This window comes from Sesamum indicum, linkage group LG8 (genome assembly GCF_000512975.1).
Source record: "Sesamum indicum cultivar Zhongzhi No. 13 linkage group LG8, S_indicum_v1.0, whole genome shotgun sequence".
NCBI classification, from domain to species: domain Eukaryota; kingdom Viridiplantae; phylum Streptophyta; class Magnoliopsida; order Lamiales; family Pedaliaceae; genus Sesamum; species Sesamum indicum.
In genome coordinates this window covers 20,787,093-20,810,939 of record NC_026152.1, presented here as the reverse complement: position 1 = coordinate 20,810,939, position 23,847 = coordinate 20,787,093, and the positions used below count along the sequence as shown (strand labels likewise).

General features: G+C 36.5%; 5 protein-coding genes and 1 non-coding gene across 12 annotated transcripts in view; 5 read left to right on the top strand and 1 right to left on the bottom strand.

Moving 5' to 3' along the window:
• The window catches only part of LOC110012414 (NADP-dependent D-sorbitol-6-phosphate dehydrogenase-like), a gene marked incomplete at its 5' end in the record, with an annotated part of 16,229 nt that extends 12,368 nt beyond the window's left edge, over positions 1–3,861 (top strand). The window contains one exon of the mRNA XM_020695993.1: positions 3,348–3,861. Within this exon, the coding sequence (XP_020551652.1) occupies positions 3,348–3,428 (81 nt within the window). The remainder of the gene's footprint in view (positions 1–3,347) is intronic.
• LOC105169751 (polyprenol reductase 2) lies at positions 3,292–6,657 on the bottom strand. Its single transcript, XM_011090254.2, has 6 exons — positions 6,300–6,657; positions 5,867–6,216; positions 5,364–5,598; positions 4,371–4,469; positions 4,181–4,252; positions 3,292–4,076 (listed from the first exon to the last, which is right to left on the bottom strand). Exons 1-6 carry the CDS (start codon positions 6,450–6,452, stop codon positions 3,972–3,974), a joined length of 1,014 nt encoding a protein of 337 aa, XP_011088556.1. The 5' UTR covers positions 6,453–6,657; the 3' UTR covers positions 3,292–3,971.
• LOC105169747 (protein BASIC PENTACYSTEINE4) lies at positions 7,187–10,601 on the top strand. Of its 5 annotated transcripts, none has more exons than XM_011090248.2 (4): positions 7,187–7,347; positions 9,244–9,287; positions 9,386–9,537; positions 9,703–10,601. In XM_011090248.2, exons 3-4 carry the CDS (start codon positions 9,475–9,477, stop codon positions 10,564–10,566), a joined length of 927 nt encoding a protein of 308 aa, XP_011088550.1. In that variant the 5' UTR covers positions 7,187–7,347; positions 9,244–9,287; positions 9,386–9,474; the 3' UTR covers positions 10,567–10,601. The 5 variants fall into 5 exon arrangements, with proteins under 5 accessions (XP_011088550.1, XP_011088549.1, XP_011088551.1 ...); XM_011090247.2 differs by having other exon boundaries at positions 7,187–7,358; XM_011090249.2 differs by lacking the exon at positions 9,244–9,287.
• LOC105169746 lies at positions 14,596–18,473 on the top strand. 2 transcript variants are annotated; one of them, XM_011090244.2, is made up of 5 exons: positions 14,596–14,807; positions 15,032–16,389; positions 16,502–16,634; positions 16,720–16,804; positions 17,820–18,473. In XM_011090244.2, the coding sequence occupies exons 2-5, from the start codon at positions 15,098–15,100 to the stop codon at positions 18,032–18,034; spliced, it is 1,725 nt and encodes a 574-aa protein (XP_011088546.1). In that variant the 5' UTR covers positions 14,596–14,807; positions 15,032–15,097; the 3' UTR covers positions 18,035–18,473. The 2 variants fall into 2 exon arrangements, with proteins under 2 accessions (XP_011088546.1, XP_011088545.1); XM_011090243.2 differs by having other exon boundaries at positions 14,973–16,389.
• On the top strand, positions 18,949–19,032 carry TRNAL-CAA. Its single transcript has one exon. It is a non-coding gene; the product is annotated as a tRNA-Leu (tRNA).
• Positions 19,234–23,709, top strand: LOC105169744 (tRNA-dihydrouridine(47) synthase [NAD(P)(+)]-like). 2 transcript variants are annotated; one of them, XM_011090242.2, is made up of 10 exons: positions 19,234–19,624; positions 20,006–20,122; positions 20,246–20,494; positions 20,594–20,840; positions 20,924–21,147; positions 21,684–21,956; positions 22,238–22,519; positions 22,634–22,754; positions 23,065–23,234; positions 23,326–23,709. In XM_011090242.2, exons 1-10 carry the CDS (start codon positions 19,262–19,264, stop codon positions 23,422–23,424), a joined length of 2,145 nt encoding a protein of 714 aa, XP_011088544.1. In that variant the 5' UTR covers positions 19,234–19,261; the 3' UTR covers positions 23,425–23,709. The 2 variants fall into 2 exon arrangements, with proteins under 2 accessions (XP_011088544.1, XP_011088543.1); XM_011090241.2 differs by having other exon boundaries at positions 19,238–19,624; positions 20,921–21,147.

Genomic DNA, 23,847 nt, shown 5'->3' with positions numbered 1-23,847 from the left:
ATAATTTTATGATTTTAATATATTAATTTATATTTTATAATATATCATTCGACTCATTTAATTTACACAATTGTTAGATTTGATCGGTTAAAATTTTTAATATATATATAATAAAATAGAATCATTGAGACTTTCCACTTAAGCACTACTTATTCGCACGTGTGGACAACCTGAATGACCTTTATTATGCGATGCCAAATGGAATATAATATATTTTTTAAATAAAAATAAAAAACTATTAGATTTCATCCAAAAGAGATCTTAGCAATATTATCTAACAACTTTTTGGATAAAGAATTAAAAATATTGAATTTATCAAAAATAATCTGATCAATATTATCTAACAAGTTTTTTTAGATAAACAATAAAAAGTATTAATATTTGTACAAAAAATTCTAATTAATATCATTTTCTTTGTTGTTTCTTTAAGTATATAAAAATATGTATATTCAATATCTATTTTGATAATATTATGTAGTATCTAATCAATATAATCTAATAAAAAATTTTAAATAAAGAATTAAAAATGTTAATATTTATAAAAGAATATAATTAATATTATTTTTTTATCTTTTATTTTTTGATTATATAAAAAAGCATGTATATTCAATATCTTTTTTGATAAATACTGAATAAAATAAAGAAAGAAATCACTCAAATTTATTTTTACTTTGAATTTCCAAGCAAATGTTACCGTTGCAGGCTAATTTTTGTAACCATTCTAAATTAAAAAAATAAAATGTAAAAGAAGATAGAAATGTTACCGTTGGAGATTTGTTATCACTTAATACGAAAACTGAGGAGCAAACTACCCTTTTGGTTTACATTCTCAGCAGCCGCCCATCTCCTTCCCCAACCGGCACTCTCAACATTCTTTCTTCTTCAAGGAGAAGATCAGAACTGCTGAACTCCCCCAACCGCCACTCTCAACCGACTCTCTGATGCAGGAGGTAGTTTGCTGCTTTTTTAAAAATTCAGGGGTTCGCATTGTAGTTTTCTTTGCCCACGGAGATTTTGTGCTATTCCGTAATTTTCTTTTTGTTTTTGCAGATTCAACTGGGGACTGATTGTGAGGAATAAATGTGAAAGAATATTGAAGCTGCTGGAGAGAGGCCCTGATCTGAAAGAAGAATGGGACAGGGCCCGGAAAGTTTCAGGAGGGATTCAAGGATTTGGCAGCTTCTGCCACAGGAATTCATCCGCTGGGCATGATGTATTGCCAGAATCATCCCAGAAAGCATTTTGGAGATGCAATTCAGAGTTCAACCAGAAAATCAAGTATCTAAGCCCGGACAGTTCCAGTATTGGTGCGGATTCCAGAGAAAATTTGGCTCCAAATGAAGAAAGCGGGAACTTCACTGGGGAATCGAAGCCGCTGTTGGAACAGCAGAAAGATGAGGCAGTCGTCCTCTTAGGCAGCCACCTCCGCCGTTTTCTGCGACCGCCGCCATCTGGCCTCGGTCAATTATTTGTTAAGGTATCAACTCAATGATCACCGACTTAGATTACCCGGTTTCTTGTATATTCTTGATTTTTCGTTGGAAGGTTTCGGCTAATTGTTTCAAGGTTCATGATATTCAACTACTACATGGGTTTTCTTGTTCCATTACCTAAAAAGGTACTTTGCTTTTGCAAGGGTTATTTTATAATTACTTATCTATGTAACTGCCTTGATATCGAAATGTGGTATGAGTTACAACTAGTGTATGTTGATGTATGAAAACATGCAAGCTTCTCATTTGTTCCTATTATGGAGGAGATGGACGGCAACTATGGCCAAGCTGATTGCATCCCTACGTGCTACCTTACAGGCATGAAAGATGGATCATGGTGCCATCTTAAGATTTAATGTTCTTCCATATCTTACAGACCTTAATTCTATAGGTAGAGACAGGAGTTGAACCTTCCCACGTAGAAGGTGCAGATGCTGGTCCATGTGGGCTTACACAACTGAGAAAATCTGATGGTAATCCTACCTGCTGTTCTGATAAATGTGCACATGTGGTTTCTTGTACTCATTCTTTCATAAAAGAAGATCCTGACCTCGAATATTTATTGAATAATTTCAGGTCCTTCAACCAGACACCGGGACATCAGTATGGATACTTTTGGGGATTGTTAAGAGTTACAAGCTAAAGAGAAGCCGAACTAAAAACAATGAGTCAGATAGCCTTTCTGATATTGATGATGCTGAGGTACGTCAAATTATTGCTTGAATTGCTTTTTCTTGATACTGAAGTTTGATAATAAAAGGTGAATTTATTTGTGTCCAGTCCAAAAGGAGCCTTTAAGATTTTATCTACAGAATCTTAGGAAAGTAATACTAAATACTTCATAACAAAACAGAGGTAAATTGTTGAAGAATTTAATCTTTAAATTTAACCTTACTTGGTTAGAATATTCTTCTATTAATTATTAGGTCCTATCCATGAGGCAGGCAACAGCCATATCCAGCCCCATCTACCTTGAAATTTAGTGCAGCTCCATCTTAAATGGCTGTTTGGCTACAATTAATGCAATAAAGGGTAAGCCATACACCAAATTGTATTGAAGAGGACATGAAGGGACATCCACGACTCTGATATCTAAAAGTTTAAGGTCCGGAAAAATAAATTTACAATATAGTTCAAATTAGTGGAATGCAGTTTAAATACTATTTTTGCTACCTGATTCTACCAAACCGTAAAGCGGATGTTGGAACAGAAAAATCTCTGCATGAAACTAACTTATTACCTGGAATTCTGCTTTTGTGGTAGTTTTAGTAGTAGCTTTCTTAACAGAGACGCCTTTCTTTGTTTCAGTTGTTCGTTTCTGTTTCTTGGCCTGGAATTTAACATGTAACCATCTCTATAGATATGGAGTAATATAGAAGAATGAATGAAGTATTATGGGAGAAGATTACTTTCTAGAAGAATCAAGGTCGGAAAAAGAAAGGTCTGAGATTGATTCTTCTGTGTACTCCAATTTCAACTTTGAAAGAAGTCAGTCTTTCATTGTAAACCAATAGATATGACATAAAGTTTAGGGAGCATCGGAAAACTGTCAAAATGAGACTACAAGAAGAAGAAATGGAAAATAAAGAAGGACATGAGCTATTACTTCTGTAGATTTTCCATTCTACCATCATAACTATTCTCGTTTGGTAAAAAATTGAAGTTGAATAAGAATCCAGTGCAAAATGAACTTTAATTCTGCTTGTTTTGCATCAGGTTCTTGCCAAGAAGTACAATAAGACTGTGGCTCAGATTGTTCTTCGCTGGGGTATCCAACGGAATACAGTTATAATACCAAAGTCACCAAAAGTTGAGAGCTTTCTGGCATTTGATTTCGAGCTTACTAAAGAAGACATGGATTTTATCAGAACTATTGACCGCAAATACCGGACCAATCAACCTGCCAAGTTTTGGGGCATAGACTTGTATGCATAAGTTGCTTGTGCATCGAATCTGCAAAGGCTAATATGCTCTTGTCTTGGAGGGATAAAGGATGGGAGAGGCAGATTGTTTCTCAATCTTGCATCGGTGGAAAGTTTGTTGCTTAAAGTATCCGAACCTATGGATACACTAGATGATTACATTCATCGATTGTGATTCACTCCAAGAAGGAAAATTGAATTTAATTTGATCTTTCACATTGTGTGCCAGGTATTTGATCAAATCTTCCGATAGGAAACTAAAATGCTTGAATCCATTTATTCAATCTGTATGATGGGACTTTCACCACAACAGATTAAATAACTGGAGTAAAAGCTTACCATGTAGCAAATTTCGTGTCTACAGCATCCATTGACTATCAGTTTTCTAGCCTCATTTCTGTGAGTAAAATGCCCCCCATAATATACCAGCATCAGGATATCACCTTTTTTCTTTTTCTGTAACTAAGAGAATTCCCATTTGAACTCGAATATACAAGTGCTTTACAATTTTTAGGATACATGCAAACGAGTTGGATATATAATTCTATTATCTGCACTAGTAAACAAAAGGGACAATAGCATAGCGGTTTCTAGGATAGTTGTCAAATTTACAATTGTACCATCTTTGAGTTTCAGCTGCCGCAAAGACAAGATTTGCCACCTGCAAAAATAGAAAGTATTAAAACAGTCAATCATGTTGAACATCTTTCTAGGCACAGAGGATCATACTTTCTTCGCTCAATGTTTCAGGAAATTAAGACATACCACAAATCCAAAGAGTAACCAAATTGTTATATCAGAAAATCCACTAGCGACCACAAGTCCTCCGTACATGACCTCCAAGAGAAGAGAAAAAGAGAAGTAAATAACTAAAACTTGTTGAAATCCTGGGATGCAAGCAAGATCATTCACGGGAAGGCTAATGAAAGTTCCACAAATAGAAAAAAGAACCTACAATCTCTGCAAGATAATGTGGAGATGAAACATATTCGAACCAGTCACCATGAGGAATTGCATAATCATCAACTTTTGCATCATTCTCTCTTAACGAGCCCTGATTTTTCAGAAACAAGAATGTTATTTGCATATCAGGCCTTGGGCGACAATGTCAATCAAGCCAAGTCAAGAATGATAACACAAAATAGTCTACTGGATTTAAGTGCTCTACTAACATTGCGTAGAACAAGCCTAACCTTGAAAGTCAGCACTCATAAGTATACATATCCCAAGTATTCATGGTTTTCTGAAAGCATGATATTTTTTAGTCGGTGCCCAACTTAGTGTATAACCAATTATGATGACGCAATAGAAAATAAATCATATAGTTGTCAGAATTATGTAAAGCGACTTTAAAGGAGTGATACAATCCGGCATTGTTTTCCAATGGGTCAGTCAGTAGCCATGAAGTACCAAAAGGGGCTTCTAAAGATTTGAAGGGTTCAAAATAGCAGGCACATTTTTAGCTACAAAACTTCATCAGCAATTAACCAGGATTACAAACAAAGAAATTGTTGTATGGTTTCTAATTTCCAATAACATTTAGCATGCCATATGTGTGGCAGAGGTAAATGAGATTATAAATATTATCAGAAATTGCCAACAAATAGTGAAAATGACCTATGTCCTAATATTCCCCTGTTGCCAAATTATGCAGGTATTATTTGACCCACTCAATTATAACTGAGGGCCAAAGAGAGTTCCTAGAAAGTTTGGTGCAACTTTCGTAGGCTCCATATTCTATTTTTCAACTGCAAAGGATAATCAATGGAGAACATACTTTTTCCATGTAAAGGAACTTAACAATCCTTCAGTTTTTGAGTGTCTGGTTATATGTACTTATCAACAGAGGTTACTTCACAGGTCCTACCACTTAGATAGAGAAAGTTCCACATCCTAGAGAGCAAATCTAATTAGAGAACTAAATAACATATGGTCATAAAAGACTTACAAGAATAGCATGGCAACGGCGTTGATGAGTCCAACCCCAGGAAAAAAGAGCTGCACCAAACCACACATACCATTTGAGATGCATAAGAAGATTGACATGACCCCAGAAATCAAATTCTGTGACTTGCATTCTCTCCTTCCCTTTAACAACAAACTCTGCAAATAATTTTGCCACAAATCTGAACACCTCTGAGGCATACGTGCAGCAAAGGGATAGTGGAGCTGCTGTATAAAAACTATTGCCAGAAAGACAACAAATTAGAGGGGACGAAAGCTTCAACTTTCTGTTATTTTATAGTTAAATAATGGGTAGTAAAAGATCCATTTGATTTACTTGGATAAGCACGGAAATATTTCAAGAAAATCATGTAACTCTACAAACACTTTTTACGTCCATGCTGGATTAGAAAAAGAATTGTCACTGTACATTGAACAGTGTATTATTCTGGTCAACTATATGGTCTTATGCATATTTTTGTGATTTTAAAATGTGGCGACACTTACAACAGGCCCGTGAGATAGCCAAAAATATGCATTCGAGCTGCAGGGCTATACTTGAAGACATATACACTCTCATAAAGCCGTCCCAGTACTTGAGTTTCCATCAATAAAAGCAGAAACACAGATTTCCAGATCTTGTAATTATTGTCTCTCAATGATGAACGAGATTTATGCAAGGAAAGCTCATGGGAAACTCCAGTCAAGTGGCTAGCTATGCTCGAATACAGAACTGGCTCAGAAACTGTGGGAGCTGTTCTGTGTGCATAAAGCGATGTGGCTACAAGCAGAAACGTCGTCCATACAACTGCCAGTATGTAAAAGTGACAAAAGAACCTCTGGGGAAGACTGAATTTCTGCATTTCCAAAGACGAAAACATTTTGACAAAATCAATCAAAATTTGCAGTCACACCAAAATTATCAAACAACATTACTCACTTTCGAAGAAGACTGCATAATTTTTCCTCGCCTAGCGAACCCAATAATTAACTCGTGAAACGCATTGAGCTTGGGTGAGGGAATAGAAGCGATCACAATCGGCAGAGTCCCTGCAATCCACGCTGCTCTCAACAGCGAAACAACAGAAATCATAGTTGATTGCTGGTTAAACAGCAATTGCAAGCATTAACGAGGAAATTAACGAAGATTGTAGCGATAATTAAACAAGGAGTCGAAATTGCGTGGCGTGAGGTTTTGGAATAGAGTAGAACGAAGGGTTTTGGTATGGAAATCGAAAGTAGAGGGTAGGACAAAGAAGCGGGGAATCAAATTAGTGCTTACACCGGACATGTAAACCCGTTTTCTCAGCGGATGACGCAAAGCCGTCCACGAACCTACTATGAGATTTAAGTTTAACGAATTCATAATGGGCTCCTCATTGGTTTTATGGGCTTAACTGTTCAATATTCTAATTTGATTATTATGTGAGGCCCATTTTACGGCCCAATATAAATTCAAGTTCATAACCTAAATCCTGTATTTCTATTCCCTTTGAAAGCCTAAAAATCTTAGAATAAATTACCTTCACACCCTATTAGATTTGGCAAAAACATATAAACACATCATATTTTTTTATAAAATTGTAATTATAATTATCTTTATATTCAAAATCTATATAAAAATTTATTAAAAAATACACCTCGCGAAATTTAATTGTAATTTTGTACAATATAAAAGAGAGTTGTGTATTTTAGTATAATTTTAGAGGTGTCAATGTAATATATTCAAAATTTTATTTTGGTTAGATACTCAAAATGAATATTTATTTGTTTTGTTATTTATAATAGTTTAACTGCGTTTGATATTTCAACCAAAAAAAAAAAGGGTGAAGACTGAAGAGAGAGAGTATTTTATGTGAATAAATCCTTACACACAAGCAAGTACACTGTAACGGTAAAATTAAAGAGAGGAGAGAGTAGAGCAAGTTGTTTGAGGAGGGTTTCTACTGGTCAGGGGCCATTGCCGATGCTCTCCGATCAAATATGCGGTTCGTCTCCGGTAACACCTCGCCGCGCCGCTCTCCATGCCTTCTGCCCCTTTGCACATTAGCTGTTTTCGCTTGCACATTTTTTGTTTTTCTGTTCATTGTATGTGATATATTACTGGTTCTGGAGTGATTCTTTATTTTTTCTTTTACTATCAACATTTGATGTTCTTTTATTGAAGTGATACTAGGATGTATAAAGCTTGCATTTTATGAGTTCTGGTGTTTGCCTTTTTTTTTTTTTTTTACCCCTATGCATTAGATTTATCCGAAAAGTGGTTGGAGTAAATAGTGAAGGACAAAGTTTGGAGTAGGAAGAGAGAAGTTTGATTTTGTGTTGATATTCACGAGCTTGTTTTTGCCTCTGATGATGTCTTGCTTGAAGTTACTGCTCTGCGTTTTAGATGCCAGCGTCTAAAGTTAAATAACTTTACTAAACTTTCTAAAGCTTTGCTCATTGACGTTGAAGAATTAGCTCTCTAGGGAAAAAAATTATGCCAATACTTTAAGTGAATCATGCGGATCAGCAGTTTTGGGATGTTGTGGTTTTAATGGGCTTGGTTCGAATCAATTAAGGTTAAGGTTTGCATTTGTGAGGTTTGACAGAAACACATGTAATTGCAAGATTTAGAGCAAGAACTCAGATTAAAACCATCAATCTTTGAGATGTGACTTTTGTATTTAGATGGTACCTGTGTTTAACAGACTGTATGTCCAAAGTTTTATCGCAATTTTGATTCTGTTTGTCTCGATTGATTCTATTTCTCACCTCCAGCCAATTATAGAATTTTTGAAGGATACTTGTGCAGAAGAATTTGCTCTGTTTTTATTCCTGTACGAAATAGTGTGTGTCTGTTTTTGCTCACCGTGGTAATTGTTAGTCGGGATCGTGGTGACGCTAAATTACTAAGAAAATGGAGAAAGTAAAGTAAGACAAAAGGAGTTGACTAACAATTGCCAAGATTTACATTCTCCCTCATTCTGGGAGTACTAACTGATGGCTCCACTGGAACTGGAAGTGATATTGTTTTTGTTTCTGTGAGAAATTAAAGTCTGATCTCATCATGACCTGTTTTGAGATTAGAATTTGTAAGTGTTGTTCCTGGGAAGGATATTGATGTCAACTTTATGGTAGATATTCTGAGGTTCTCCCTTTATATTTCTCTAGTAAGCAGAAAACTCTTTGTTCACTATTCTCAATGAGGAATCTGGTTGTGAACTGCTAGCAACAAGGTTTTTGCAACTGCAGTATCTATGCACTGGACCTGGTCTTTGCAACTGCAGTTTGCTTTCTCTAATTTTACTGTTACAACACAGCAAGGCGGGGATGAGGGGGATTTGCGAGATACTCTGATAACAGGAAGCATCAAATTTATTCATTTGCTAATCTTTTTGCCTCTCCAATGCTTTATCTGTTCCAATTTAGAGAATGGGGGTTTCTCCTTTATTTGGATCCCCGTGGTTCCACCTCAGCTTTTCTACTTCTGCCTGCATCCTTTTTGCCACCATAATAAATATATCACTTGTACTGATTAAATACTAAGGCATAGGCTGCAACTAATTGACTGGTGGTGTAAAGTTCTTGTTTTGCTACTACTCTAACTAATAAGCAAGCCCTGTATAGTTAAATTGTGAATTGATGGACTTTCATCCACAAATGAGTATGACTTGGTTTAGTCGGATTCTTATTTCATTCAATCATATAAATCCTATTCAGATGCGCTTGATTTCAGATTGCCTACAGCATATTTTGTTACCAATAAGCTATCTTTGGGAAGATCGTAAAATTCTTTGCTGCAAATATAAATAGACAGTCGGGTTTCTTTTTCATGTTACATTGTTTTTATCTTGTTGGTTTTTCTGATGGTTGTAACTGACAAGGAACTGCTGTTATACCAGAATCAATGGGGATTTCTTTTGGGCATGAATGCAAACCTCCAAAAGTGATGAAATTTACTAATTCACTGCTTCATTACTCCATCTATTATAGTGTCTAAATTGATTCCTAATGTTCAGAATCTCCATTTTTTTCTGGCTACAGGAGAATGCATGAGTTCGGAAATAGAGATATAAGATCTCACAAGGATTGGCTGAACCACCATTTGGACAGGCCTAAAAAGGAATAGTGAAATGGATGAAAATGGACAACGAGAAAGCAGGAGGCATAGGGTGGATTACTACAAAGTACCTCCGGTAACTATGCAGAGATTAGCTCTCTGTTTAAAAAAAGAAATGATCATTTAAAAGCAAAACCAGTCTTGTATCTTCTACTTGTCTTTGTATTCTTTCTTTGGTGGAACGTGGTTTAAGTTGATCACTGACGACTTCCTCCCGTACATTCTTTAACTAATGTTGCAGTGGAACATGATATCCCAGTATCAAACAAAGGAACAAAACGCTTATCATGTAAATGCAAAGATCAGCATGCTCTGTGATGAAAGGGATGCAGCTATTCAAGAACGTGACAGAGCTCTCGCTGAAAAGAAGGTTGCATTGAACGAGAGAGACGTAGCAATCCAGCAGCGAGATGCGGCAATTGCAGATCGAGATAATGCCCTAAGAGAACGTGACAATGCCATTGCTGCCCTCCAATTTCATGAGAGTACCATGAATGCAGTATTAGGCAATAACGCACGTGGATTGAAGCGCACTAACCATCCCAGAAACCAGCAAGCCAACAATGTTAAATCTGCTCGTAATTTGGGAGAAAGGTGTATCACCAATGCATTACCAATATCAGCCATTCCATCTGACGCAGAAAAAGAAGAGAGGACCAAAGTAAACAAAAACATTACATCAAAGAAGACAAAATCACCGAGAAAAGTAAAGAGGAAAGGCGAGGATTTGAACAGGAATATCACGACAGAAGGGTCGAAGGCCGAGTGGGAAGCTCAGGAGTTTGGTTCTATTAGTCCAATAAGTTTCAACGAATCTACGATGCCGGTCCCCATTTGTTCATGCACTGGAGCACCTCGGCAGTGTTACAAGTGGGGAAACGGTGGCTGGCAGTCGTCTTGTTGCACCACCTCAATATCGGTATACCCTCTGCCACAAATACCGAACAAGAGACACGCAAGAATGGGCGGCCGAAAGATGAGCGGGAGTGTTTTTAGCAGGTTGCTTACCAGAATGGCGTCGGCTGGGCATGACTTGTCAATTCCCATAGACCTCAAGAACTACTGGGCGAAACATGGAACAAATCGCTATATTACCATCAAGTAACTTCCTTTTTCTCCCATACGAGCAATGTTAAGTGCCCTTGATTGATTCAACGCTAACTCTGAAGACTGGAAATTTTGTACTCTACTCAAACTTGGTAAATATAGCTATTTTGAGACGGATGTGTTTCAGTATTGGCTTTTCACATTTCAGCATCAACTACTTCTTGTTCCCTCTCTCTCTCTCAATCTTTTTATTTTAGCAATGGTGTCGTAAACACGTCAAAACGGTCTTCATCATACACCCATCATTATCCAAAACTCCTAATATAATATAATAACACCTGAAATCCCAAGTGGCAGTTCCATTGTCATCATAAGCAACATGGTTTGTGGGTTCACATGCAATTACGTGAGACACATTATCACGAATTAGTAGACCTAATAATTGCGTAAAACTTTCAAAAACAACAGCAGCCCTAATTCTAAAACTAGACATGCTGGCGAGGTGACCCTGCAATTATCCACTTCGCCAAAAATTCTCTTTTCAGCACCAAAGCTCGTCGAGGTGGATATGGACCCAGTAAGGCAGCTGAATGCCCACATTTTGTTTGCTTCTTATATTGAAAATGCCACTATTCTCCCCGTGGATATGGACCCAGTAATGTAATATATTCCTTATCCGTTCCAACCCAATTTCTTCTGCCCCATCTCAATTTCGCCTGCTAACATCCATTCCAGCTTTATTCCCATATACAAATATTTACTTTCTTTTTCTTTTTTAATTTATAGTAGTTTATTAATTAAATTGATATTCAACATTAATACTTATACATAATCATAATTAAAATTCATACTAATTGAATGACAATTATAAGATGGTCCTAATAAAGTAACATTTTCTTTTCATATTATTTAACATATACATATTATGTGTATAACATCTAAAATTATTTATATACTTAAGGTTCGTATCATTTACTATTTAAAGAGACGTTTTATATGCGTAATATATACATATAATTAAACGAAATGTAACATTCATTTTTTATTACAAAAAAACCAAATAATAATTACACTATACTTTCCTAATATTTGATATAATTACACATAAATTCTCTATAATTTAAGAAGTTATACATAATACCCCTAACTTTTGTTCCCGTCCAACAAATAGATTTCTCTATTGATATATTTCAAGTAATTTGTTCATATCAGCAAAAATATTGAATCAAAATCTATATTTACTCCTAATTGACTTGCATACTTATTTTAAGTCAACCAATTTTTTATTTTTTTTTTTGTAACCAAACTACACTTATAAAACTACAAATGCACCTCCATGACATGCATTAGAGTGTAAAACATACAAGGATAGTTTTACTGAAAACAAGTTTGCTCAACATGCGGTAAGTTAATAATAAGTCAATTTAAAGTAAATATATTTTTTTTTTAATTGCTTTGTTGATGTAAGCAAATTATGTGAATATTAACTAATAAATGAATCTATACGTTTGCCGGAAATAAACGTTGGGGTATTAAATATAATTTTTTAAATTATAAATAATTTATGTGTAATTTCACCAAATCTAAAGAAAAATCAATATAATTATCTTAAAGAAATATATATTGCACAAACACTCTATCCGTCGCTAAGACCCCACAATTGTTATAAGTGTCTCCAAACACCATAAATATTTGTGACAATCACACTCTCCTCCCTCGAGGATTGTTATAATTACACGTATATCCCCTGTTATTTGAAAAATTATATTTAATACCCATGAAATTTGCTCTCGTCTAACAAATAAGTATTTTTTGTTAGTCAAAATTAATTGAATTTGATGATATTAACAAAAGAATCAGATAAAATATTATATTTTCTCCCAATTAACTTATTATTGGTTTTATTGAAATTTTTTATAACCAAATTATCCTTATAAATCTTTATTCGTTAATGAATGTGAGGAGATATACTTTCACCTTTATAAAGATAGTTCAGTCATAAAAATTTTGTTTGGTCTGGCGTAAGTAAGTACTAAGTCACTCGAGAGTAAATATCGATATTTATTTATTTATTTTATTAATATTTATAAATCCAATGAATTTTAACTATCGAATTGATCTATTCATTAGACGAAACCAAATATCAGGAGTATTAAATATAAATTTTGAAACTACAAAAAAATTACATATAATTACGTCAAATTTCATAAAAGAGAGTATAATTATTCCTAAATATTTACTTGATGAACTGTAAGTGATTATTACAGTGAGTGAAAAACAGTTAGATGTCATAATTAGACAGCAGCAGCAAGGGGGAATCTAATTTAATTAGCCTTAATCCACACCCACATCCAATCACTAAATACACCACCTCATCATTAACAGTAACAGCAGCGCAAGTCTTAACTGCACCCTCCGCCATTTTTAGTATCTAATTTTAATTAAATTATGCGATTACCTAAACATTGGGGTGAATTAACTTCGTTCTTATCCCCTGTATTCAATTTTCATTTTATTACGAATTGGCCCACAACTTGAAAGAATATTCCAAATACACACACAACCCCTACATTCTACATTATATAAAGGGAAAGGTAATTGGTACATTATTTCTTCCTGCAGAATCAAACCACTATAAGCGAATAACAACCTCAACATTCAACACTTTCACTGTAAGTTTTCACCACACATGCTATCATTTTCTTGTATTTAAATTCCTACGTATATGTGTGAATGTGTGATAAATTTTAATTATAAAAAATTATCATGTTATTATTTAATTTTCCTATTTATAATTATTATATGCAAAATGTACCTTAATTGCTTACCATAAAAAAATAAAAAAAATAAAATTGTATGTACCCTTTTGCTTTACTTTTGATAATTGTCAAATATTCCCTTTTTGGATTGTCAAAATTTATTTATTTATATTTTATTTGATTAGATTTGATTTGATTCATCTTTTTTTTTTCTCCTTAAAGTTAGTAATTGATTTTCTTTTTTGATTTCTCCTAAAAATACTTGTATTGTTTCTAAAATTAAGTAATAGTTAACTTGTTTACATTTGTACTCCTCTTTAAACTTATTTTTGTTACTTTAATTAAACTTAATTACCTTTTGTCTTAATGTTTATGTGTAATGGGAAATTAATTTTATTAGTTTTTTATAATTTAATTGTTATTTTTTTTAAATGTATATAATTTTTTTTTATTTTTATAAAAATGGGTAGTTTTGATTAAGAAAAATTAATTATTTTTGCACGCGATTCTCATGAGCATATGAAAAATTATAGTATGAGATGAAGAAAACAAATAAAAGAAACAAAATACAGTGAGGCGATGAAAGAGAAAGAAGTACGTGGGAAAATAAATGTGGGCTAAAGAAAGAAAGAAAAATAAATTTTAATTATGAGTTTATTAAATATGAAAGCTTGTAAGAAAAAATAAATACGAAGAATATGAGAGAAAAAACTAATTATAATATGGTTTATTAAAAAATTATAAAAATTTGTGAGGGCAAAAAAATATGGAGAATGTCAGAGAAAAAATGAAATAGTGGGTTGAGAGTAAAAAAGTTATTAAAATTACTATTATGAACGATCTTTTTTGAAAGAATAAGATGAATAAAAGGTTATGATGGGAGAATAAAAAATTAGTGCGATGAATAGGGTTTCTATTATAACAATATATATTTAGATATTTTTATTTAAAAAAAGGGAAAAAAATAAATAAAAGGCGGTTGCATTGCACGCGCGTGGAAGGAGATTGTAAAACCTTGGTTGGACAAAAAAATATATTAGACAGAGAGGGATTTATTGCTACACAAGCTGCGGTGATAGAGGAAAACCAGAAAATGATTAGCGAGATGCGGTCGGAATGAAACTGAAATCTTGTCGAAATGCAAATTCGGTCCAAATGAAATTGAGATTCATATTAAATTCGTGGGAGATGCGGTCGGAATGAAATTGTAATCCCGTGGAAATGCAAATTCGGTCCAAATGAAATTGAAATTCATACTAAATTCACGCGTTCTTGCGAGTAAAGGCAGCAGTAGTGTAAGCAGTAGTCATGAAGTCCGTGTAAATAGTCATACCAGTCATCGTCGTCCATATTTGTAGAGAGAGAAAGAGAAAACGATTGTAGAGAGAGAAAAGAAATATATATACGTACAGATATTGTTATATATTATATATCTATAATCCGCACGCACTATTACACGCATAAAAACACGCAGTGGCTACACTTCTCCCCTGAATGCGGCCGATAACCTCTCGCTAACTGGCTCAGCTGATGAGAAATGGTCGGTAACTCTTTGGGGAAAGTGCTTATTTGTTTGCTCTTTGCGCCTTTTTGCTGGAATTTTTCAGTCCGTAGTTTAGTGATGATTTGTTAATCTGCAGCTTCGTATGTGTATGTGTGCATTTCGTTTTGTTGGCTGATTACTTTATGACTTGAATTGTTACAGTTTCAATTAAGATGGTTGTATGAGGTGTGGAGCAGTGAATATCTTTGATTTGCCATCAGGTTGTCCGGATTGAACTCTATCCAAGCAGTGCATAAAATAAGTACAAGAGTTTTCAAATTGAAGAAATGGCTGGTGATAATGACGAAGCTAATACACAAAGGCTTCAATCTTCATTTGGGACATCATCATCTTCACTTCCTAAACAACAGCAACCCTTTTCCATGAATCATCTAGACGTACCTCAGTTAAACATGCCGCAATTTCGTGGTCACATTCGGCAGCTCTCACCCAACCCGGGTGTTGAAATTTGTAGTAAAAGGGTTGGAATTCCACCCTCTCATCCACAAATTCCTCCTATTTCCCCTTATTCCCAGATCCCGGTTAACCGCCCCGGAAATCAGCAAACAGGGTTGCAGAATTTTAGTTCTAGTCCAGGGCCATCGCACAGTCGGTCTTTGTCGCAGCCATCATTTTTTGCTCTTGACTCCTTGCCACCTCTGAGCCCTTCACCTTATCGAGACTCACCTCAGAATTCTATTTCTGATCAAGTTTTAGCTGATGTGTCAATGGAGGATAAGGATGGCAGCTCACATTCATTGTTGCCGCCCTCACCTTTCACAAGAGGTGCTTCCCTGAGGATTGGTGAAAGTCTTCCTCCTCGCAAGGCTCATAGAAGGTCCAACAGTGATATCCCATTTGGATTTGTGTCCATGATGCAGTCTTCGCCACCACTAATACCGTTGAGAAGTCCTGGTGCATTGGATAGGTCGGCCTCCACAAGAGAGAATTCAGGAGCTCAGCCGGTGCAGTTGGTTAAGAGAGAGTCTAGCTGGGAGAAAGGAGGAGAGAACAATGCTGAAGGGATGGGGGAGAGAAAATCTGAAGGGGAAGTTGTTGATGACCTATTCTCTGCTTACATGAATTTGGACAACATTGATGCATTCAACTCTTCTGGTACTGACGAGAAATTGGGAAACGAGAATCGTGAAGATTTAGATAGTAGAGCCAGTGGTACCAAGACAAATGGAGGTGACAGCAGTGATAATGAAGCAACCAGTAGTGTCAATGAGAGTGGGAGCAGTATGCAAAGAGCAGGAGCCTCTTCACTGCCTGAAAAGAGGGAAGGGATTAAAAGGAATGCTGGGGGAGATATTGCTCCAACAACTAGGCACTACAGAAGTGTCTCCATGGACAGTTTTATGGGAAAGATAAATTTTGGCGACGAGTCACCCAAATTGCCTCCTTCCCCTGGAACCCTTCCAGGTCAACTCTCGCCAACCAATTCATTAGATGCAAACACTAATTCTTTTAGCTTGGAGTTTGGGAATGGTGAGTTTACTGGTGCTGAACTGAAGAAAATTATGGCAAATGACAAACTTGCGGAGATAGCATTAAGTGATCCCAAGCGGGCCAAAAGGTATTATATATCCTTATAATCTGTATGTAGGTTTAAGCTTATCTTATTCTTCTGTGTTATATAATGTAGAGACACTTAATGTATTTAATAAGAGGACTTGTCTTGTGTTCAGGATCTTAGCCAACCGGCAGTCTGCTGCTCGGTCGAAAGAGCGAAAGATGAGATATATAGCAGAATTGGAGCATAAAGTCCAGACTTTACAGACTGAAGCTACCACATTGTCCGCCCAACTTACTCTGCTTCAAGTGAGTGCTAGCTTATAATTATTTGCTTTAGTGAATAGTGTGGCAACCTTTCTTTTAGTCTCTTATTTGTTTCTTTTCCACTCAGCGAGACTCTGCTGGGCTCACTAGCCAGAACAATGAGCTGAAGTTTCGCTTGCAGGCCATGGAACAACAGGCTCAACTCAGAGATGGTACGAACTCCAGTATTTATTTATAGTCTTTTACTTACCTTCCTGATTCTATTACATCAATACATCTTCTCCACTCAAGTGGATCCACTTTAATTTCGTGCAAGTCCTTCTGCAAATGGCTGACATGTATCTTGCCATAGTCTTGTTGTCCCTTTAAGTACATTGCGCCTCATGAAACATTTGAATAATTGAGGAACCATGCTTTCTACAACCATAGAGCTGATACTGTTGAAGTAGTTGCTATCTTTTGCCATTTCCTTTTTGCATGACTATCCAAACATGCATTCTTCTATATGAGAATGTACCACAATGGATCTGCATCAAAGTTTGTCCATAGAAAATAGCTTTTCATGTCTACTTCCCTCGAAATATCTGTCAAAGTCTCTATAATAATCTAGCTATGCACAATGTCGTAAACTATTTTAAATTATTCTGTTCTATTTTCTTGCGGAATACCATCTGCATATTTTGTTGGTTGTGGATATCTAAAATTGATGCTTGTAAACCTCATCCCACTTCCAATCCACCAGAAAAACCCACATTCACATGCACCGCCGTACCAAATCTGCATCTACTTTTTAGATTTTAAGCACCAGGTATGTTCGGACGTGGATGAATTTGCTATCTTCCTTGAAGATCGTCATTCTTCTCTGTCACAATGGGTAGTTGATCTTGATCCCTGTGCTTTACTACAGGATTTTGATGGACATATATACCCCAGTTTTGAACTCTGTGAAATGTGCTCATGTTGGATTTGTCAACTCTATCTTTTCGATGTGGTTTTGCTGGTTTGGGTTGGGGGGACATAGATGACACACTCATCATTGATCATTCTCCGTGAGTTTGTTGCATGGCATTGGCTGCTAACATGTGCTTATTATTGTCCTTAATTTTTTGGGTCGTTTATCATTCTATATCTTAATATGCATAATACCTGCACTGAGAATTTCCCTCATTTGACCCGTTTTGCTTCACAAATGAAACTAATCCCGCTCATATGGGTTTCTTACGACAGCACTAAACGAAGCATTGACAGCAGAAGTGCAACGTTTGAAGCTTGCAACTGCAGAGCTAAGTGGAGACACCTCAAAGTTTCAGCAGCTCTCAATTAGCCCTCAGATGTTCCAGTTACGCCAACAGCAGACACCTCAACTGAACATGCATCAATTGCAGCAGCAGTCCCAGCAGTCAAACGGCAATACATCTGCAAAAAATGAATCAAACCAATAGCTTATGGGTGGTGTGCAAATGCAACACCACATCTGCAGAAGTTTAAATTAAAGAAATGGCTTTTGATGGCACGGTGGCATCAAAGGCTATGATGCCTTCTTACAATTCATTGGAACTACATATTTTTCAGCAGCTTTGACTTTTTTACTGAATTGCATTCATTCATTGGTTTTGCACCTCGAACTCAAACATTGAGGTGCGGAGTCGATATGCTCTCTCCTCTTCTTGCGTCTACAAACTATAGTTATCTCAGAGCATTCATTCACTTGTGCTCTGGGAAAGAGATTTGTGTCTAGTAAATCTGTTCTGTTGGATGGATGATTTCGTTTCAGTTTGTCATCTTTTTTTTTTTTGTGTCAGAATTTACTGGTGATGTTAGTATGTTACATTTGTCTCTTGCTCTTGGACGAGCAGGTAAATGCTATTTAAGTTGTTAACATTGGCCAAATCCAATATTTTCCCGGAGATTAAATGTCTCCTTATTAATGTTTCGTTTAATCAGTTGGAACTTTTAAATATCAAGATGCTTGATTATGTCGTGATTTTATGCAAAGGTCTAATGCATCAGTTGTCTCAGATCAATGCATCTGGATTTCAACTGAGACTTGTAGGAGTCGTGAGGATGATAATGTTGAAGATTAGCTAGCATGTTCACGCACCCGACAAAGCGACAACAATGATAATTAAATATGTAGAAGGGAAGATATTGCTTAGAATCCTTAGGGCGTGGGTTTGCAATTCATTTTGGGAAATTAAAGGTTGATGCAAATAAGATGCTATGCAGAATGCCCTTAAACGGCAAAAACAATGAGATAAGAACTTTGACAATTTCCACAAGTTTCCTTGGAATTGGAAGAATGGTTAAGGCCAGGTCTATTTATATATAAAGTAAAGCTACAGTTGGTCGGCAAAAGGTCAGGATGGCCGAGTGGTCTAAGGCGCCAGACTCAAGTTCTGGTCCTCGTGAGAGGGCGTGGGTTCAAATCCCACTTCTGACAAAATTTGTTTCTTTTCCCATATCATTAGCAACTCAGCCCTAATAATTTCAATATTTCAACCAAATAAATTATTTGACAATGTCTATAATACTCCAGCAACTTACTAATTGTGGCAATCCCAAAAGGCCTATATTGGGCTGAACGCCTCAATCCATTGGGCTATTTTAGTAGTCAGTCCCCAAATCACGTTCGCCTTTCCTTTCTACGACGCCGTTTCACTAGCAGTTACATGCTAGTCTTCTTCCCCTGCCTGCACTTTTATATTTCAACTGCCACTATCCTCCACTCACTCCCACAAACCCTACCTCCACCCGCAATGGCTGACCCCTCACTCCTGGATAATACGTTGAACCCCGTCTCCGCCGCTCAACCTCCGCCTCTGGATGAAGCTCACCCGACCCCCGACGAGTTAGTGGCTAAAGCCATAGCTCCGGTGAAAAGACATTTCCTACGCCCGCCGCCCGTTAGAACTTGCGATGGCAACAACAGTAGTAAAGCTGATGAAGGAGCAGCCGCCCAGAAGGATGACGCCTCCGCTCCAATTCTCAAGGAGAAGAAATCCAAACGCCAGTTAAAACGCGAGCGCCGTCAGGTCAGTAAATAAGTTGGTTGCTTGGAACACTTATAAACTGCGCGGTATACGAAATGAAATACTATTTGCTTACTCATGTATAATGATTTTGAAGCGTGAAGATGCATTACATTTTCTTGCTAAGACTGATGGAATTGCTTTGTACAATGATTTTGAAGCGTTTTCTTGGTGCATTACATTTTCTTGCAAAGACTGATGGAATTGCTTTGTTTATTATTATTATTATTTTTTTTTTGGGGGGGGGGGGGGGGTTTTTTTTTTTTGGGGGGGGGGGGGGAATGGGATGGAATTACGTTCATTCGTCTTTTGTACTTTATTTGCTTTAATCACTTGTACACGTTATATTATGTGGACTAAAGGTTTTTTTAAAACTTAACTTAGGAACAAAAGTCTGCTCTACATATTTGTCCAGAGGTAGCGAAAAGTGGGAAGGTCAGTTCATGTCCTTACGGTGACAGATGCCGCTTCAACCATGATGTGGAAGCATTCAAAGCTCAGGTAGACTTTAAAAGTGAAAGATAATAGAACCTACCAAATCTCCATTGAAGAGCTATTCTGTTGAATAAATGTTAAATTTAGTTATTGTCCTGTTGTGATGGGACATGGTGCTTTTGGGTGCAGAAACCAGATGATTTAGATGGCATGTGCCCTTTCTTGACTACCAAGGGGCCGTGCCCTTATGGCCTGGCTTGTAGATTTGCGGGTACACATAAGGATGATAATGGTGAAGCTGCTAATGAAACAATTAATGGAGACGAGAGAAGCAGTGAAATGAATGTATTAAAAAAGGATGTCCAGAAGCTTTTGTGGAAAAAAAACAGAATGAAGTTCCCCAAGGCTGATGCCGCACTTGAACTTCTTGGGCTTGTGGCAAGGACTAAACCTTTTAATCTCGATACCATTCCCCATGCCCAGAGTAGTAATTGTTCATTTTCGGCTTTTTTTTTTTACTTTCATATTTGACTGTAGGGGCAGGGAAAAAAGAAGAAAATGGTGGAGAATGAGAATGATGACAAAATTGTTAGCAATGACTCTGGTGATGTTGATGGAAATGGTTGCTGTAGAGCAACTGGTGACTCAAGCAACGATTTAGATTGTGCTGCTGAAGTCTTGGAAGAAGGTAAACCAGATGAAGCAGACACAACTGATGAACTTAGACCACCCAAGAAGACAAAGAGCTCAATTGATGAGACTTGTTCTGTTCTGGTTAATGATGGTTAGTTAATAACTACTGATGTAAGCTCCATTTTAAGTTCTCTGTCTAGGTGGTTTTGCTTATTTGGTCTCTTTTAACAGAAGGCTGCAAACAGAATGAACCAGAAACCTGCATTGAGAATATTGTGGAAGACAATGATAAATGCCTAAAGTTACACCCACGGGAGAAGAAACTCATTGACTTCAGAGAAAAGCTCTATCTTGCTCCCCTGACGACAGTAGGAAATCTACCATTTCGCCAGGTCTGCAAGGTCCTGGGAGCTGATGTTACATGTGGTGAGATGGCAATGTGCACCAATCTTTTACAGGTTGGCAATAGCTATATTTTCTTCTGTGCTGAGCTAATTTGTTACTGGGGTCAGAGTATGCCAGGTCTTCCAGAACTACTGGATTTTTTTACGAACAGTTGCAAACCTCTGATGTTTCTTCTGAATTCATTAAAAAAAAGAACAATGTTAATAAATTGACAAATTTTCTTTTCTTGTGCTTTTGTTTTATGTGATTCCTTGCATAATAATACTTTTTAAAGTCATTTTTATGCAGTAATTGGTATTTACAATTTATGTAACTTATTAATGGTCCATAAGATGGAACTAGCACGCTGTTTGCAATTTCCATGCCAGTTTTTCTTTGATTATTAAGTCTGTTCTAATTCCTTCTTCTATACGGAGAAGTTCCTAATCTAAAAAATTCATTTGGAGAGCATAAAATTCTCAGGGATTAAAAGTTTGCTGTTGTCAGCTGGCAGTTACTACAGTTTTACATGTATTTTTTGTAGTTTTACTAATTAAGAGTTTACTGAAATTAATTGCTCATTGATGCATTTCACTGGAAAATTGTACAGGGTCAAGCTTCAGAATGGGCTTTGCTAAGGCGCCACTCATCAGAGGATCTGTTTGGTGTTCAAATATGTGGAGCATATCCAGATACAGTTGCAAGAACTGTTGAACTAATAGAGCAGAATTGTACAGTGGATTTCATTGATATTAATATGGGATGTCCAATTGATATTGTTGTCAACAAAGGTGCTGGTTCTGCCCTTCTTATGAAACCAACGCGAATGAAAAGTGTTGTAGAAGCCTCTTCTAGAGCAGTCGACATACCAGTTACTATCAAGGTTTGTCCTTGATTTTATCTTGTTCCATAGAGGCTGAAGCATTCAATGCCTAATAATCTTTCTCGTTACAGAACACAAAAAAAATGTATTGCAAATACTTATTCTCCTGTTTGATAAAAGGACAGAGAGATATAAGCTGCAGTTTTAAACAAAATATTTGTTCAAACTGTATAAACCCATTTATCATTACATTAATATTAGCTTCCTAGAAACAATCCTTGACCTTCTCTGGCATGGTTTACTTTGAGGATTTGTCACTGTAGTGATTTCTGCCTCTCCAGGTACGAACGGGTTTTTATGAGGGCAAAAACCGGATTGACTCTTTGATAGCAGATATTGGAAACTGGGGAGCCACTGCAGTAACAATACACGGTCGGACACGACAGCAACGGTACAGCAAACTTGCTAATTGGGAGTACATCTACCAGTGTGCACGAGCAGCTCCATCTAGTCTGCAGGTCCTTGGAAATGGTGATGTGTTCTCTTATTTGGACTGGAACAGTCACAAGTCTGACTGCCCTGAACTCTCTACATGTATGATTGCTCGAGGGGCATTGATCAAGGTTTGTAATTGAGCTTTTCCTTCTACACAACAATGTAAAAGTATTTGAATGAATTTGAAGTCTTATGCATCTTTCATCTGCTTAGTTCTGAAGATGCTTTCTCAAAATTTGCAGCCTTGGATATTTACTGAAATCAAGGAACAGAGGCATTGGGACATTAGTTCCGGACAGAGGTTGGATATTTTGAAGGATTATGTACGTTTTGGCCTTCAACATTGGGGTTCTGACTCAAAAGGTATATAAGCCTGTACTTACACATTCTTATTTCCCATTGGAATATCTCATTGCAAACACACACATCCATGTTGTTTACGAGTGGTAACTTAGAGTTTTAAGGCAGTTTGTCCTCCAGCATTGCAGTGTTAATATAATTGTATGCGAGCATTTCAAAAGAAATCATCTACATTCTCCTCCATTTTTCTATACCTTTTCTATTGTTATGTATAACTATTATATTTATAGTAAGTGAATTATGATTTATGAGCCAAGATCTTAAATTGCTAAAAGAGGTGATCGAGTATTACATCATCGGCATTTAATGGCAGGAGTTGAAACAACCAGACACTTCTTGCTGGAATGGCTTAGTTATACTTGCAGATATATACCAATTGGGCTGTTAGATAACATCCCCCAAAGAATAAATTGGCGGCCACCTTCATACTTTGGTCGTGACGATCTTGAGACCCTAATGGCCTCTGAATCTGCTGCTGATTGGGTACATATTTAAACCATATCAAGCCATTTATCCTCTGAAAAGTTTATGTATTCTCCAGATCTTAAACTTGTCCGGCAAATTTTTTGTGCAGATTAGGATATCTGAGATGTTGCTTGGCAAGGTGCCTTATGGTTTCACATTTGCTCCCAAGCACAAGTCTAACGCATATGATAGCGCAGAAAATGGCTAAGTAGAGCATCTGGGTTTCAATTTAAGGCAAACTTGCAGAAAGATGCTGACACACATTGTATGTCCCGCACAAATGCTTTGTCCATGATTTCTAAGGCGTCATTTACACACTGAGAAATTTGTTCTGTGGTGAGAGAGCCGTGAATTTTGTGGACTTAACAATACAAAATCCAATTGATTTTGGATGACTGTAAAACGAATCCTTATACGGTTTTTCTACTTGTATTCTCATAAAGCATTTGTCAAAGCTTAATGTGCTTCTCAGACATATTCGAACCTTGAGTTATGATTCTTACAGTTGTTTACTTAGGTCTCCGTTAAATCTAACGGAGACGGCAGAATGCAAATACATAGGAGCGAGGAACAAAAAAGGACAAACAAAATTCCTCGATCCAAAGGTGGGCCTTCCTGCTGGAAGGACAAC

Coding starts and splice junctions, on each gene's coding strand:
- LOC105169751 (XM_011090254.2), bottom strand. CDS start 6,452: ATGATTTCTGTTGTTTCGCTGTTGAGAGCAGCGTGGATTGCAGGGACT. Junction 6,217..6,299: donor TTATGCAGTCTTCTTCGAAA/GTGAGTAATGTT, acceptor TTGGAAATGCAG/AAATTCAGTCTTCCCCAGAG. Junction 4,470..5,363: donor GCCGTTGCCATGCTATTCTT/GTAAGTCTTTTA, acceptor CTGAAAAATCAG/GGCTCGTTAAGAGAGAATGA.
- LOC105169747 (XM_011090249.2), top strand. CDS start 9,475: ATGGATGAAAATGGACAACGAGAAAGCAGGAGGCATAGGGTGGATTAC. Junction 9,538..9,702: donor ATTACTACAAAGTACCTCCG/GTAACTATGCAG, acceptor CTAATGTTGCAG/TGGAACATGATATCCCAGTA.
- LOC105169746 (XM_011090244.2), top strand. CDS start 15,098: ATGGCTGGTGATAATGACGAAGCTAATACACAAAGGCTTCAATCTTCA. Junction 16,390..16,501: donor GATCCCAAGCGGGCCAAAAG/GTATTATATATC, acceptor TCTTGTGTTCAG/GATCTTAGCCAACCGGCAGT. Junction 16,805..17,819: donor ACAGGCTCAACTCAGAGATG/GTACGAACTCCA, acceptor TTCTTACGACAG/CACTAAACGAAGCATTGACA.
- LOC105169744 (XM_011090241.2), top strand. CDS start 19,262: ATGCTAGTCTTCTTCCCCTGCCTGCACTTTTATATTTCAACTGCCACT. Junction 20,123..20,245: donor TGGAAGCATTCAAAGCTCAG/GTAGACTTTAAA, acceptor TTTTGGGTGCAG/AAACCAGATGATTTAGATGG. Junction 20,841..20,920: donor TTCTGTTCTGGTTAATGATG/GTTAGTTAATAA, acceptor CTCTTTTAACAG/AAGGCTGCAAACAGAATGAA.